The 15227-nt window shown below is 45.5% G+C and overlaps 1 protein-coding gene across 1 annotated transcript in view; it reads left to right on the forward strand.

Moving 5' to 3' along the window:
- The first annotated feature begins 1691 nt into the window (after positions 1 to 1691).
- The window catches only part of ITGA2 (integrin subunit alpha 2), an 86665-nt gene continuing 73129 nt past the window's right edge, over positions 1692 to 15227 (forward strand). The window contains exon 1 of the mRNA XM_073343916.2: positions 1692 to 1853. Within this exon, the coding sequence (XP_073200017.1) occupies positions 1808 to 1853 (46 nt within the window). The 5' untranslated portion in view covers positions 1692 to 1807. The remainder of the gene's footprint in view (positions 1854 to 15227) is intronic.

Consider the following 15227-nt stretch of genomic DNA (forward strand, 5'->3'; position numbering starts at 1 on the left):
TGTGGTGGGGGACAGGTAGGTGAGTTGGGCTGAGTTTAGAGGGGCAGGTTAATTTGTGGTTGGGGCAAGTTAGTGGGGTGGGTTGTTTGGAGGGGCATATGAGTGTGTAGTTGGGGACAGGTTGGTGGGGTTTGGAGGGGCTGGTTATTGTGTGGTTGAGGGGCAAGTTAGTGGGGTGGTTTGTTTGGAGGGACAGGTTAGTGTGAGGTGGGGGGAGAGGTTGGTGGGGCAGGTTGGAGTGTGTTTGGAGGGGCAGGTTAGTGGGGTGGAATGTTTGGAAGGAAAGGTTAGTGTGTGGGAGACATGTTAGTGGGGTGGGGAGTGTTTGGAGGGGCAGGTTAGTGGGGTAGGGTATTTGGAAGGGCAGGTTAGTGTGTGGTGGGGGGCAGGTTAGTGGGTTTGGGTGTGTTTAGAGGGGCAGGTTAGTGGTGAGGGAGACAGATTAGTGGGACTTGGAGGGACAGATTAGAGGGGTGGGGTATTTGGTGAGGGGGACAGATTAGTGAGACTTGGATGGACAGATTAGAGGGGTGGGGTGGGTGTGTTTAGAGGGGCAGATTAGTGTGTGATGAGGGGGATAGGTTAGTGGTGAGGGGGACAGGTTAGTGGGACTTGCAGGGACAGATTAGAGGGGTGGGGTAGGTGTGTTTAGAGGGGCAGATTAGTGTGTGATGAGGGGGACAGGTTAGTGGTGAGGGGGACAGGTTAGTGGATTTGCAGGGACAGATTAGAGGGGTGGGGTAGGTGTGTTTAGAGGGGCAGATTAGTGTGTGATGAGGGGGACAGGTTAGTGGTGAGGGGGACAGGTTAGTGGATTTGCAGGGACAGATTAGAGGGGTGGGGTAGGTGTGTTTAGAGGGGCAGATTAGTGTGTGATGAGGGGGACAGGTTAGTGGTGAGGGGGACAGGTTAGTGGATTTGCAGGGACAGATTAGAGGGGTGGGGTATTTGGAAGGGCGAGTTTGAGGGGCAGGTTGGTGTGTGGTTGGGGACAGGTTAGTGGGGTGGGGTGTGCTTGGAACGACAGGTTAGAGAGGTGGAGTATCTGGAAGGGCAGGTTAGTGTGTGAGAGTGTTTGGAGAGGTAGGTAAGTGTGTGGTTGGGGGACAGGTTAGTGGGGTGGGGTGTTTGGAGGGCTGGTTAGTGTGTGGCTGGGGGACAGGCTAGTGGGGTGGGGTGTGCTTGGAAGGACAGGTTAGAGAGGTGGGGAATCTGGAAGGGCAGTTAGTGTGTGAGGGTGTTTGGAGGGTGGGGGCAGGTTAGTGGGGTGGGGTGTTTGGAGGGCCAGGTTTGTGTGTGGGGTGGGACAGGTTAGTGGGGTGGGGTGTTTGGAGGGCTGGTTAGTGTGCAGTGGTGGGCAGGTTAGTGGGTCGAGGTGTCTGGTGAGGGGACAGGTTACAGGGGGTGTGTTTTGGGGGGACAGGTTAGTGGGTCGGGGCGTTGAAAGGGCAGGTTGGTGAGGGGCGGACTGTACTGGGCAGGGGATGGTGCCCACTTCCCGATGGCGGGTGTTTGCCCCGGGCCTGGCTACTGACGGGCCGCAGGTGCTGCCTCTCAGGCCGAGCATTACTAGACTCCCGGTTCGCAGCCCCGGAGCTAGGAGAACAGGCGGGGTTGGGCGGGGGCGGAGCAGCTGCGCAATGTGACCCAGATCCGCTCCCAGCAGCCGCTCAACCTTTCTCTCTTCCTCCAGCCGCTGTGGAGCAGCGGTCACGGTGCAGCGCTTGGAGCCGGCACTGCCCCGGGTCTGAGTCCTTGGCCCTTCCCTGAGCGCAGCTCCCCGGCAGGACCTCGCTGTGCAGGAATCATGGAGCCCGGCGGCGTGTGGCTCTCTCTGCTCCTCCTCAGCCAAGGTAGGTTTCCCTGCGGGTTTGCTGGAGAACTTGGGGGGGGTCTCTGTTAACCTCATAAAGATCATTGCCTGCTGTTGAGAATGGACATTGCACCTTGCGGCGCCTGGAGCCCCGCGACCACCTCCAAAGGGGGTAGCCTGGCATGGGACATAATTGCTTCCTCTAGATGAACTTCCCAGAAACCCCAAGTGGCCATGCAGCCTGCTGCTGTGCCAGACTCTACTCAGTCCAGGCACAGAAGCTGCAGAGAAGGGTGAGGGGTGGGAAGGGATTTTAGACTAACTTCCACCTGCTGCACAAAACTAGCCACTGGGTGAGTAGAACCAGGAAAGGTGCTGAAATACTGACCCTCTGCAGCAGCAGCAGCTTTATTCCACCACTGAAATTATGGAATCTTCCCACTTCAAGGCTCCCTGCCCCCCCAAAGAAGCTCTAATGTACTCCGAGTTCCCTCTTAATCTCTTTCATTTGGCTGCCCTCTGAGAATAAAATGTTGTGGTGACTCTTTTTAGAGAAGGGACAACACAAGGAGACTCCTAATCAAGGCTGGAATGGTAAATATTTAAGAAGCAGGAACTGTCCATTCCTTCAGCATTTTCTTTATATACTATCCCAAGTGACTGAAAACTCATTTATAAACTACTGGTAAAATATATCCATGTTATTCTTGCCTTTCGCTAGTGACACGAATCTATATTTTTCAAGCTATCAGATGAAATCCTGGACAAGCTGACTAGCATCCAATTTAATTTGCACTACAGGAGGTCATGACTAATTTTCTGCATAAATTTACACATTTTAAATGGGAGCATGATGTTCTTTATTATGGATTCTGTTCTTAAAATCTTTAAATCCCTCTAACTTTGCCTCCACCCTCTGGGGTCTGTCCATAGGAAATTTTAACACCCTTCTTCTATTCTTGGATGACTGAGTGACCATTATGTATATTTTCATGGGAACTGTAAGCCATGACATTCACGTCTCATAAAATTCCTCCCAAACACTTTAAGTTTAAATATTACTGTATGCTTTCATGTATCTTAAATTGGCAAGTCTATTAAAGAAGAGCCACAGAAACTGAGTTTTTACCTGTGAGGTGTTCCAGCTTGTTCTTTCAGTAACTATGGGAAACATGGTGGAATGTGTGGCTGGAGGGTATGAAATCAGAAACAAAAATGTTAACCTGTGGTGAGATTTACGGTATACAACCAACCCTGTAATATTATAATGAGAGAACTTCTTAAAGCATCAAAGTGTGAAACGCCCACTCTGCATTTTTGTCTAATCCATCCTTTATCCTCCTGGTCACAGTGACTGCATACCAGGGGGATAAATATGTCCACTAATTCACAGTGTAAAAGATCTGGGACTAGGGATATTCTGAAGAATGGTGTTTAAGGGGGTGGATAGCAACTAATTATGCGAGCAGGTTTCCCCTGTATGTAAGAGGGTGCATCTATATGTATATTAACTAATTCATATTGCCTAAGCAAAGTATTAATTCTTATGGTTCATATCTGCTGTAATTTCAGTTTGAAATTTATTCTGAGAACTAAAAACTCATGTAACTGCTGAACTAATGCTTTCTAAGGGTCTCTTCCTGGTGCTATTGAACTCAGTAGCAGAACTCCCACTGACTGAGACAGCATTCTCCCTTGGCTTAAGTGATGTAAGACCAAAGACGCATATTCTTCTCTCAGTAAAACTGATGTGAATCCAGAATAATTTCATTGTCTTTAAGGGAGTTACTCTCAGTTTACACTGGTATAGTTGAGAGACAAGGTGGATGAGGTAATATTTTTTAGTAGACCAACTTTTGTTGGTTAAAGAGATTACACAGCTCTTCCTCCCCTACACAGCTGACAGAAGAGAAGGGCAGTTAAGCCCCTGTTTCTGCAAATATTAACTTCTCATATTTGAATAGTCCCATTGAAATCAATAACTTTACTTTTATGAGCAGTCCTAAGCCTTTATATAAATGCTTCTGGAATTGGGTCTAGCGGATTGGGGGGCAGGTTACTGAAGGGCTGTATGTTTGGGAGTAAATGGGAGGGGGGAAGACCCTGCAGTAGGGTGGGCTTATTTATTTGGAGGGAAGAATGGAGGAATCATTACAATCCCTGTTGTGTTCAATCAGATGTCTCCACTGGATCATACCATAAATAGGCTGGAAAACACTCCCAGTGAATGTGCAGTGTGTTTGGTTTGGGCTTGATTATGTATATATTTTTAATATCCACATTATCAGTGCCATCTCTTCTAGAACACAGGGGCTCTTGCTTGCTTTGTTGCAAGCTAAGCAGTAATATAAAGGTTGTGCTTATTGTGGGTTGTAGATTGTGCCTTCTTTTATGTTTGGAAACTGCTTAGCACATTTGGGTGCTGCAGACATAAATAATACTTATGTAAAGCCATCCCTTTTGATATTATATTCTTATATGCCAACCTACCACCTTCATTATATTTTACCAAAATAATCATATTTGGTTGACAGTAGCAGATTGTTTTTTAGCTTATTAGAAATGAATAATTTTTTATAGGCAGAACTGGTAGTATTGCATATTATTAAGGTTGCCTGACACTTTCGATTATAAGAGTCTGTTTTTGGTTACCTATAACTTTGCCAAACTTTAACTGTTTGGGCTGAAATTTTCCATGCTGGGTCTGCCTTAGGCTAAAGTTCTTGGAAAAGTTCAGGCTAAATAGTTCAGCTGTTTCTGAGAATAAGGCTAGTAAAATATGTTCTTTTGCCAATGTTAAAAATATTCTGGAGACCTTTTCTTTGGAAAAAGTATAGTGTGCCCAATACTTGGAAGCAGGGACTTGAAATTTGGCAAGGAGTGGCCTTTGTGTGAGTGCTTGGCTTTTTGCTGTACCTGTCAATATCTGCCCAAATGTGGCCAGGTTAGAAACCTCTGAAAAGTCATCATTCACTCATACTCAGGAGAGAGACTTAGATTTTAGCAGCCAAATTTCCTGAAGATTGTGTCATCACTGACCATATGCCAGCCCAGGGCCCAGCAGGATATACAGCTGCTGCAACTGCAGGGAGCTTTCCCTGGGTCACAGTAGCTGTGCTTGTGGCAAGTTAGTTCCCCTGCTCTCAGTTCAGGTGCCCAATCTCCCCCTCCTCAATGATTCTCTCCACCCTGCCGCCGCCAGCTGTGCCCAGGCAGCATGGAGGAGGAAGCTGCCTCATTTGAATGGATATGAGATGGACCAGAAGGGGGTTAAGAGGAGTAGATGACTTGAGGCCAGTGAGGGGGAGAGAGATCAGATGAGGATCTATCCAACAGGTGGAAACTGGGATTGACTGGGCAAGGAGACTGGTTACAAGGAATTGCAGGATTGGGAGGGAATTGGGAATGGCTAAGGAAGGAACTTGGGACTGGAAGTGGTGGTGGGGGAGAGTGGGACAGGAATGAGAGTAGGACTGGCTGGCCAGTGAGACTGGGACTAGGATGAGATGCCTGAAAAGTAGGTGAGAAAAATGGCACCAGGATGAGGGGCCAAAGGTGGTGAAGAGACCAGACTGGGAGAAGGCCTGGTTGGAAGAGAGAAGTCAGAAGAGTCTGCTCACTAGAGCACATGACTCTCCAGAGCCTGGAATGGAATCCAAGCTTTCTGGGTCTCACCGTTCTTCTGGTGTCAGCAAATATCTGTGAAACCCACTGGCAAAGTGTCCCATCCCCTTGTAGGGGGATTTTGTAGCAAAATAAACTGTTGTCAGGACCCCTGCCTCATTTGTTGCAAAAGTTGGAAGGTGTGTACCTATTTTGGTTGCCTAAGCCTGCCCATAGCTAAAAGGCCCTTCCCCTTATCTGAGTGCCTATATGATACAGGGCAAGTCAATTAAACAAAACTTTTCATGGTTGGCCAGTGTTCTTCATTTTATGGGTGCCTAACTTGAAACTATGTAGTCTAATTTGCAGAAGTGCTGAGCAATCACAGCAGCATCTGACCTCAATGGGAGCTATACTGTGAATATATAAAGTGCTATATAATACTACATTCTCTGAAAAATCAGGTTCCATACATCTCAAATTGGGCAACGAAAATTGGTGGATACTTTTGACCTTTATTTTGACCTTTAGTTCCCCATCTGTAGAATGGGGATAATAAAAGCCCCTCACCTCATAAGGATGTTGTGAAAATAAATTTTAGTATTTGTGAATCACCCAGTACTATTGTGCTGAGCGTCATAGTTTAACTCATGAAGAAATTAATGTATTTTTTGTTTTCAGAGTCTGGTTTGAATATTGTGCAGTAAACAAGGCACAGGGCTACACACTGAATAATGGAGAGAAACAAAAATATTTAGTGAACACTTTCCAGAGGCAGATTACACTTTTGTGAGGCCCTGGGCCAGAGGAAGTGAGGGCCTCTTTCCACCCTCCCTTTGGTCTGCAGTCCCCCGCTACCCTTCCTTCCCCCACTGCTCCTACTGGGGAAATGGGGTTAGGGTGCCGGGGCTTCCCCTGCCCCACCCCCCCACCTGGCACTCCTACCAGGGAGCAGGGTCGGGGAGCAGGAGCAGGGCAAACCCCCGCGCTCAGATCCCACTCCCCAGGAGGAACGTGAAGGAGGTTGGAGCTTGGGGGCACCCATTTTTTCTGGGTCCTGCCAGTTGGCTGCGACTCCTGGGCACAGGCCCTGTTGGCCCAGTGGCTAATCCGCCACTGACACTGACTGTTCTGTGCATGGAATGAGGCATGGAATGGGGTCCTGTGGGAAAATGTGATTGTGTAATTAAAGGCTGTATCATAATGCATATGCACAAAGTGGCTGAACTAAGGTTGCACAGACAACTTTAATTCAGGCATTTCTTAATTTTGGAATATGTGACTTTGCAAACCTAATAGGATTTTTTTTAGAATAGTTTTGTGTGTGTAATGTTAATTAGAATGGGCCAAAGGTAGAACTGTTCGTGTAAATGCCTCCCATTCCAAATGTTGAGTGTTGGATTATTAAAATGGGAGTCTGATCTGAACCTTTGAAACCAAAGTTGCTACTGATTTTACCTGTCTCTGATTCTTAAAATATTTTGTCTGTTTGTAAAAGCAATATTACAAATAGTTTCTTATGAGCTTTTATTTTTACAATATTCTACAATTAAGTAGGGTTTATTTCATAATGAGCTACAGAAAAACATTTTTATAAAGTACACAATGAATTATTCATAGTTCTAAACCAATTAACAATATTTATTTCTACATAACTTGGACACTAAATATAGGATGCATTGACTTACTCTTGAAGTATCTGGTTGTGGTACAGTTTTCAAACAATAATTTGCTTTTTAAGTATTGAGAAGTTTTGGTATTTAATAAAAGCAGTACACTAAATAGTCAGATATTCCTTATAGTCTTCCTGTGTTTGTTGGCTGCTACTCAATATCCATTATATTTTTTTCATTGTCAGTTGTTTTAAATGAAAGAAAATATTTTTTTCACATGAATAGGTGTTTGTGAGAGCTACGATGTAAACCTGCTCATGCATGTGATGAATGTGCAAACAAATGGGTATTAAATACTGAACTTTTTGGAATAGTGAAGATAGAAGGGGGCTTATATATTTTTAAAAGAGTAAACCAAGCTATGAGAGCTGGTAGAAGTTTTGAACATTCATAATCCAGTGTTGTCATTTTCATTTAAAGGTTTCCTTTGTTAGGCTTTGAACAGGTCCGTTCCCATTTCCATGGTTACCAACTCAAAATGCAGGCAGGACACAAGCTGGATTCTGATCAGAATGGTTCATGCAGTTGCATACCAACACATGCCGTCCAGTTGTTTTAGGACATTTTCACCAGCAGTTTTAAAGTTTCTTCACAAAGTGATCACTAGCCCCATGTTGCCTACTTGTTTTAGGATTTCAGGCCTGGTAAAGTGAGAGAAATAATGAGCAAGATAAACTTGTTTTAGTGTTAAATAAAAATAGCTGTGGGATTCCCATTCAAATGAGTCAAGGACACTGGAGAAGCTACTCAATCTTAAGTTTTCATTTCTACAAAAAGCATAACAGAGAAGGATCTTTGTTTACAAGCCTTAAAGGTAAGGAGTGGCACTTGGCTGTATTATATAATTGTTTGAACATGCCTCTTTGTGTAGCACACTTATTCATGACACTGGAGAAAAGGAATGAAGTGAAAATTAATGTGAACAAATAACATCATGCTACACTGGATGAATGTCAGTCTGTCTATATTTTCTGTATATGCACATCACTTTAAAGCTATTTGATGTAGCATTCTACCCACTCTTATTTTATGAGGTGATGATGAATTTTCACAACACCCAGTTAAGCCAGTGGAAGCTGTGTATGCTCAGTCTCTCTGAAAGATCAGGCCAGGAGTTCTGTCGATAAGTTTTAAAATTATTTAAGTATTATTAGAGTGAGCAATTGTTATCCTGGATAGAGGACTTAGTCTTCCCAGCAATCGAAAATATTATTCAGAAACTGGGTTTGTTTTCATTTTCCCCTGAAGAGCTATACTCTTTTAATAAGAATGCAGATTCTGGGTAAAAAGTAACCCTTAAAAGGGGAACTACTTAGGCAAAGAAATAAGATAATATTTAAACAGATGAACTTTGAGTGCTATAATGGAACACTCGGGGCATAACACAATGGCACCCGCATAGCTATATAGATTAATGTCCTATATTATTTTGTCCTATTCAAATCAATGGGCAACCACCGTAGTGGGATTCTCTTGCCACTTCTCTGCCTCATTTTGTCTTTTTACTCATCTTTCCCAGTTCAGCACTCTTTATTCCTTAAGAAAGAAATGTCCTGTATTAAATAAACCACCCCTCCTCCCTGGTTATGTGACTGATGTTTTCCAACTGACCATAGACAATAAAGAATTGTCCTTGATAACCACCAATTGCCCATGGAGGTTGTATTTCCTGATGGTGTGAGAAGGGCTGCACAGCCACTCCTGGAAGTTGGGACTCGGAAGGTGGTTAAATGCACTTGCTCATTTTCCCCAAGGGATTTCATCTTTGGGGATGGGGCTATGACAGGGTTCCACTGAACCCTCCTACTATCCACTATGTATGTGACACCAGCAAGAGATGTAATACAGCCATTTATGTTGGGATGTTCACTATCTTGATGACACAAAACTCTGGAAATGGAGACTGGACAGTTTTCACTAGTGGAGCATCTGGCCCCATGACTCTCTTTTTTGGCTAACCCATTATGGACTGTCTGGTTAGTCCAGTGTTTTAATTTGAATGAGAGAGAGTAAACAAAAACTCAACCCAAACAAGACTGAGGTAGTGCTCATGGATACATACAGGCAATCACAAACAAGGAACTTTTGGGTGACTTATGTGTGCTTCTGATTCAAGAAGTATGCTGGGACAGATGTCAGACTTTAATTGCAGAATCTATTAAGACTGTTATTCAGTAACGTACATGCCCAACTTTAAGCTCCTGAGTGGTCCTGTTGTAGGGTGACCAGATGTCCCGATTTTATAGGGACAGTCCCTATTTTTGGGTCTTTTCCTTTTATATACGCTCCTATTTACCCCACCCCCCCACCCCCATCTCAATTTTTCACACTTGCTGTCTGGTCACCCTATCATAGAATCATAGAATATCAGGGTTGGAAGGGACCCCAGAAGGTCATCTAGTCCAACCCCCTGCTCAAAGCAGGACCAATTCCCAGTTAAATCATCCCAGCCAGGGCTTTGTCAAGCCTGACTTTAAAAACCTCTAAGGAAGGAGATTCTACCACCTCCCTAGGTAACGCATTCCAGTGTTTCACCACCCTCTTAGTGAAAAAGTTTTTCCTAATATCCAATCTAAACCTCCCCCACTGCAACTTGAGACCATTACTCCTCGTTCTGTCATCTGCTACCATTGAGAACAGTCTAGAGCCATCCTCTTTGGAACCCCCTTTCAGGTAGTTGAAAGCAGCTATCAAATCCCCCCTCATTCTTTTCTTCTGCAGGCTAAACAATCCCAGCTCCCTCAGCCTCTCCTCATAACTCATGTGTTCCAGTCCCCTAATCATTTTTGTTGCCCTTCGCTGGACTCTCTCCAATTTATCCACATCCTTCTTGAAGTGTGGGGCCCAAAACTGGACACAGTACTCCAGATGAGGCCTCACCAATGTCGAATAGAGGGGAACGATCACGTCCCTCGATCTGCTCGCTATGCCCCTACTTATACATCCCAAAATGCCATTGGCCTTCTTGGCAACAAGGGCACACTGCTGACTCATATCCAGCTTCTCGTCCACTGTCGCCCCTAGGTCCTTGTCCGCAGAACTGCTGCCTAGCCATTCGGTCCCTAGTCTGTAGCTGTGCATTGGGTTCTTCCGTCCTAAGTGCAGGACCCTGCACTTATCCTTATTGAACCTCATCAGATTCCTTTTGGCCCAATCTTCCAATTGGTCTAGGTCCTTCTGTATCCTATCCCTCCCCTCCAGCGTATCTACCACTCCTCCCAGTTTAGTATCATCCGCAAATTTGCTGAGAGTGCAATCCACACCATCCTCCAGATCATTTATGAAGATATTGAATAAAACCGGCCCCAGGACCGACCCTTGGGGCACTCCACTTGATACCGGCTGCCAACTAGACATGGAGCCATTGATCACTACCCGTTGAGCCCGACAATCTAGCCAGCTTTCTACCCACCTTATAGTGCATTCATCCAGCCCATACTTCTTTAACTTGCTGACAAGAATTCTATGGGAGACCGTGTCAAAAGCTTTGCTAAAGTCAAGAAACAATACATCCACTGCTTTCCCTTCATCCACAGAACCAGTAATCTCATCATAAAAGGCAATTAGATTAGTCAGGCATGACCTTCCCTTGGTGAATCCATGCTGGCTGTTCCTGATCACTTTCCTCTCATGCAAGTGCTTCAGGATTGATTCTTTGAGGACCTGCTCCATGATTTTTCCAGGGACTGAGGTGAGGCTGACTGGCCTGTAGTTCCCAGGATCTTCCTTCTTCCCTTTTTTAAAGATTGGCACTACATTAGCCTTTTTCCAGTCATCCGGGACTTCCCCGGTTCGCCACGAGTTTTCAAAGATAATGGCCAGTGGCTCTGCAATCACAGCTGCCAATTCCTTCAGCACTCTCGGATGCAACTCGTCCGGCCCCATGGACTTGTGCACGTCCAGCTTTTCTAAATAGTCCCTAACCGCCTCTATCTCCACAGAGGGCTGGCCATCTCTTCCGCATTTTGTGATGCCCAGTGCAGCAGTCTGGGAGCTGACCTTGTTCGTGAAGACAGAGGCAAAAAAAGCATTGAGTACATTAGCTTTTTCCACATCCTCTGTCACTAGGTTGCCTCCCTCATTCAGTAAGGGGCCCACACATTCCTTGGCTTTCTTCTTGTTGCCAACATACCTGAAGAAACCCTTCTTGTTACTCTTGACATCTCTGGCTAGCTGCAGCTCCAGGTGCGATTTGGCCCTCCTGATAACATTCCTACATGCCCGAGCAATATTTTTATACTCTTCCCTGGTCATATGTCCAACCTTCCACTTCCTGTAAGCTTCTTTTTTATGTTCCGCTAGGATTTCACCATTAAGCCAAGCTGGTCGCCTGCCATATTTACTATTCTTTCGACTCATCAGGATTGTTTGTCCCTGTAACCTCAACAGGGATTCCTTGAAATACAGCCAGCTCTCCTGGACTCCTTTCCCCTTCAAGTTAGTCCCCCAGGGGATCCTGGCCATCCGTTCCCTGAGGGAGTCGAAGTCTGCTTTCCTGAAGTCCAGGGTCCGTATCCTGCTGCTTACCTTTCTTCCCTGCGTCAGGATCCTGAACTCAACCAACTCATGGTCACTGCCTCCCAGATTCCCATCCACTTTTGCTTCCCCCACTAATTCTACCCGGTTTGTGAGCAGCAGGTCAAGAAAAGCGCCCCCCCTAGTTGGCTCCTCTAGCACTTGCGCCAGGAAATTGTCCCCTACGCTTTCCAAAAACTTCCTGGATTGTCTATGCACCGCTGTATTGCTCTCCCAGCAGATATCAGGAAAATTAAAGTCACCCATGAGAATCAGGGCATGCGATCTAGTAGCTTCCGTGAGCTGCCGGAAGAAAGCCTCATCCACCTCATCCCCCTGGTCCGGTGGTCTATAGCAGACTCCCACCACTACATCACTCTTGTTGCACACACTTCTAAACTTAATCCAGAGACACTCAGGTTTTTCTGCAGTTTCGTACCGGAGCTCTGAGCAGTCATACTGCTCCCTTACATACAGTGCTACTCCCCCACCTTTTCTGCCCTGCCTGTCCTTCCTGAACAGTTTATAACCATCCATGACAGTACTCCAGTCATGTGAGTTATCCCACCAAGTCTCTGTTACTCCGATCACGTCATAGTTCCTTGACATCACCAGGACCTCCAGTTCTCCCTGCTTGTTTCCAAGGCTTTGTGCATTTGTATATAAGCACTTGAGATAACCTGTTGATCGCCCCTCATTCCCAGTATGAGGCAGGAGCCCTCCCCTCACAGACATTCCTGCCTGTGCTTCCTCCCGGTATCCCGCTTTCCCACTTACCTCAGGGCTTTGGTCTCCTTCCCCCGGTGAACCTAGTTTAAAGCCCTCCTCACTAGGTTAGCCAGCCTGCTGGCAAAGATGCTCTTCCCTCTCTTCGTAAGATGGAGCCCGTCTCTGCCCAGCACTCCTCCTTCATGGAACACCATCCCATGGTCAAAGAAACCAAAGCCTTCTCTCCGACACCACCTGTGTAGCCATTCGTTGACTTCCACGATTCGACGCTCCCTACCTAGGCCTTTTCCTTCCATGGGGAGGATGGACGAGAACACCACTTGCGCCTCCAACTCCTTTATCCTTCTTCCTAGAGCCACATAGTCTGCAGTGATCCGCTCAAGGTCATTCTTGGCAGTATCATTGGTGCCCACGTGGAGAAGGGCACCAATCATGTTGACTTCAGTGAGACTACTTGCATGATTAAAATTAGGCAAATACTTGAGTACCAGGCTGAATCAGGACCTAGTAGTATAGTGAACTGCTGTATCTTGTAACAGCCAAACCATCTTTTACAGTGATGTGCTACCATAAATGAAGAAAGATGGGGGGGGGGGAGGGAAGTTCCTTCGTAAAATTTTGTTGGAGCAGGCTTAAGCATAATATGTTATCATTCAGTGTGTAGTATTGTAATAAGAAGTTACAAAATAACATTGTAGTAGAAGATTTATATAAGTTACAGAGAAACTGGAAAATGTTCCCTTGCATGTATCAAGGTGTCTGCAGTTTCAATTTCAAGATCAGCAAAATAGTAAATATTTAACAAAGGAAGTTGCACAATATCCTCAACATTTTAGTGTTGGGTGTTTTTTGTAAAGCTAGCTGACATGCTCTTATCTGTAAATGGTTTTAAGGTACTATGAGCAATGTTTCAATTTAGTCAACAAAGGAGTGGCATAGTAAGGTACTCTGAACCGTTGTTGTTAAATTGCCACTTTGCGCAATGTTCCCAAGTACATATTAGAGGTGCTATGTAGAGCTGAGGTGAATTTTGGATAGTATATTCAAATTTGGTTGAAATTTGGAACACTAAAATTCAGATAACCATTCAAAATTTAAAATAAAATTGCTCAGTTAGTTAGGTTAGTTGTCTAAGTGTGCCCACTAAAAAGGGGTACAGTGTAGATATGTTTGATATTTAGATGAAATTGGTTTTTGCTAATCTGAATCAAAATATTGTAAAGTCTGTGACATTTTATCTAAACAAAATTCTGCCTCCTTGCCTAGCTTTATCGTTAAGAAATGTGATGGGGGAAAGGCCAGGTGGCTATAGAAAAGTAGTAAGAAACGGGTATGTTAGCCCCAGGCTAAACAAATCGCTGTTACCATGGTAACCAAATGGCAGTTGTTCCAGGTTAATCAAGACACCTGGAGCCAATTAAGATCCTTCCAGAAAGCAGTGGAGACAGCTAGGTTGATTGGGACACCTGAAGCCAATCAGGGGCTGGTTGAAACTAGTTAAAGACCTCCCTGTTAGTCAGGTGGGTGTGCATGTCAGGAGCTGTGGGAGGAAGTTATGCTGGTGGAGAGACTGAGCAGTGCACACCATATCAGGCACAAGGAAGGAGGCCCTGAGATAAGGGTGAAGTGGAGCTTGGGGAAGTGGGGGCTGCTGTGGGGAGGTAGCCAAGGGAATTGTACGCGTCCTGTTTCTAAAAGGTCAGCTACCATAGCTGATACTATTAGGGTCCCTGGGCTTGAGCCCGGAGTAGAGCCCCTTTGCCCCCCTGATTAATCACTGAGACTGGGAGACAACAGAGACTGTGGAAGGGAGGATAGCTTCTCCTCCCCTCCCTCACTGGCTTATGATGAAAATGGCTCAGTAGGCTGTCACCCTTTGCTCTAGAGAGAGAAGGGCTGTGTGGAGGGTCACAGGGAGCCTCTGAGGCTAGCAAAATCTGCCAGGAAGTGCAGGACCCACGGAGACAAGGACAGAGCTTTGTCACAGAAAGAATAAACAACAAATAGAGAGCAAAAACGGTAACATTGCTAATGATAGTGTCCTTTTGTATTCTTGCTAGTGATAGATACTCTTTCGAGGCTGTGTCTGACATTCCTTCTGTTTCACTCTCTCTACTGCTATCCATCTGTCACTGTGAGATGTGACAGTCTGCCAGATGGCAGCTCAAACCATACTGAAGTTGCCCACTAAAGCTTATATCCTGATAGTCATTGTGAAACTGTTTCTATCGGAAGTTGATTGTAGAAATGATTGCAATGGAGTTTGCGCTTCTAAAGACAAACAGAGGTTGATCTGGTATCTTGGCAGAAAATATGTACCCAGAAAACAGTTAAATGTCAGTGACCCAAAAAAAAGGTACAATGGCACTATTTTACAAACAGAACTTACAAAGATGTCACTGGAATTAGGGTGCCACCAGGTCACAGACATCTGGACATACCAGAATCGTATGTATACGTTTAACCGTACATTAAGTCTCTTTCAAATCTGATGCATATGAAATTTTCTAGAAACTGCCCTTTTCCAAATACAGTGTTACTCTGTGTTTTGTACAGCATTCTAGATTAAATGAACAGAGATGTTGTATTGACTTGAATTGGTGAGGAGGAAGGTAGAGAATTTGTTTTACTGATTTTTGTTATTACTTATAGAGTTGCCAACTTCCTACTTGCACAAAACCGAACACCCTTGCTCTGCCCCTTCTCCGAGGCCCCGCCCCTGCTCGCTCCATGCCCCCTCCCTCCATTGCTCAGTCTCCCCACCGTCACTCGCTCATTTTCACCAGGCTGGCTCACGGGGCTGGGATGTGGGAGGGGGTGAGGGCTCCAGCTGGGAGTGCGGGCTCTGGGGTGGGGCCAGGGATGAGGGGTTTAGGGTGCAGGCAGGGGCTCTG

The sequence above is a fragment of the Lepidochelys kempii genome, chromosome 5, assembly GCF_965140285.1.
Source record: "Lepidochelys kempii isolate rLepKem1 chromosome 5, rLepKem1.hap1, whole genome shotgun sequence".
NCBI lineage: Eukaryota > Metazoa > Chordata > Testudines > Cheloniidae > Lepidochelys > Lepidochelys kempii.